This window comes from Austrofundulus limnaeus, unplaced genomic scaffold (assembly GCF_001266775.1).
Source record: "Austrofundulus limnaeus strain Quisiro unplaced genomic scaffold, Austrofundulus_limnaeus-1.0 Scaffold1125, whole genome shotgun sequence".
In the NCBI taxonomy this organism is placed as follows: Eukaryota; Metazoa; Chordata; class Actinopteri; order Cyprinodontiformes; family Rivulidae; genus Austrofundulus; species Austrofundulus limnaeus.
Window position 1 is genome coordinate 81,742 of NW_013953527.1, and position 1,640 is coordinate 83,381.

The window sequence follows — 1,640 nt, forward strand, 5'->3', positions numbered from 1 at the left end:
ATATTACGATTTTATTCTCATAATATTATGACTTTATTCTCGTAATGTTATGATTTTATTCTTATAATACTTTATTCTCGTAACTTGTAGTTGCATTTTCTTTTATATTACATCTTATTGCAGCATAAATTTCATCAGCTAAGCTGCTAAACTTACTTTTAAAAAACGTATCCTTCGGTCCGTGGTGAATTTCCAAACTGCGCCGACACGTTAAAAAAATAAAAACACCACCGTCTTCATTTCTCAGTTTATTCTGCTGCCCGCGCATTGAATCCTGGGATATCCTCGGCTGGTAAGGATACATGGATGCATCCTCGGATTTCGACAGGAAGTAGGTTCACTGTCATCAGTCAGTTGCTTCACTGATGGTATTATATTATCTGTAACTCTCAGAACTAGAAATCTTGAAACCAACAACATCCTCAAACTGATGCAGTTTTGAAGGCAAATGCATTTTGTCTTCAAAACAAAAATAGTAAGTCATTAATTTAGATTTTTCTTCTGTTAGCTCACTTTGCATTTTGCAAATGACAAATTGCAATCAAATTTTTTTGCACTAAATCTTTGCATTATGTTGTAAATTTGCATGCAAAGTCACATTTCAAGTTATTTTTAGTCATATGAGAATTGATGCATTCATTACAGACGTCAAACACATTTGCACCTTGTTACCACCACAAATAGCACAATTAATCTGCCAACACATTTAGCTGCACTTTGCAACAAGCTTAATTGTCTGTCATTTCAATTTAACAAAATAAAACAACCTTCATGTCTGAGGATGATGACAGGTGAGATATTGGCAGAGCCTGATTAGCATATTTACAGATGCTAGGAAGAGTAAAGAACCATCCTCCCATCATCTGCTGCTTTTTAGGACATTTTGGGCAGAAACTTGGTGTGGTGATAGCTGAGAGGAATCTGCATCATATTCAGAATCCCAATCAAAAATCCAAGATGGCCACCATAGCTACAATGTAAAACTGACCACAGCTAGGCTAGCTTTAGCTATATTGAGTTGAAATTTGGTATGGTGTTAGCCAAGAGAAATCCCCAAAACTGTGTTGAAAATAATCCTGCACCAAGTTTCTCCAGTTCCCATTATTCGTGTGCATCACAAAGTAATAAGCTATAAGTTCACATCCACAGCACCCCCCTCATTTTATATCGAAGTAGTGAACACTCACCGTTGCCAAGCCGCAGGAACTTTCACGTATTGTTGCACAGCAGCCAATCAAGCCGATGATGAACAGAAGCGTCCCCACAGCTATGATCACAACTGCAGGAATCAAAGTGTACACGTCTTCAAAGAAGTGGTCATAGTCATCATATGTGATGAACACGTAGGCTCCAATGTAGCACAAAATTCCAGCTGCAGCCTGAAAAACAGAGACAAAAAGATAAAGGTCAAACGCAGACAAACTGAGAGACACAAGAGTCCGGCAAAGACGGAAACATCTGACATACAAAGACGGAAACATCTGACATACAAAGACGCAAACATCTGACATACAAAGACGCAAACATCTGACATACAAAGAAGCAAACATCTGACAGACAGACAGACAGACAGACAGACAGACAGACAGACAGACAGACAGACAGACAGACAGACAGACAGACAGACAGACAGACAGACA

At 38.5% G+C, this 1,640-nt stretch overlaps 1 protein-coding gene across 1 annotated transcript in view; it reads right to left on the reverse strand.

The window, feature by feature from the left end:
* The window catches only part of LOC106534256 (tetraspanin-3), a 9,500-nt gene that overhangs the window by 5,502 nt on the left and 2,358 nt on the right, over window positions 1–1,640 (reverse strand). The window contains exon 2 of the mRNA XM_014030833.1: window positions 1,188–1,379. Within this exon, the coding sequence (XP_013886287.1) occupies window positions 1,188–1,379 (192 nt within the window). The remainder of the gene's footprint in view (window positions 1–1,187; window positions 1,380–1,640) is intronic.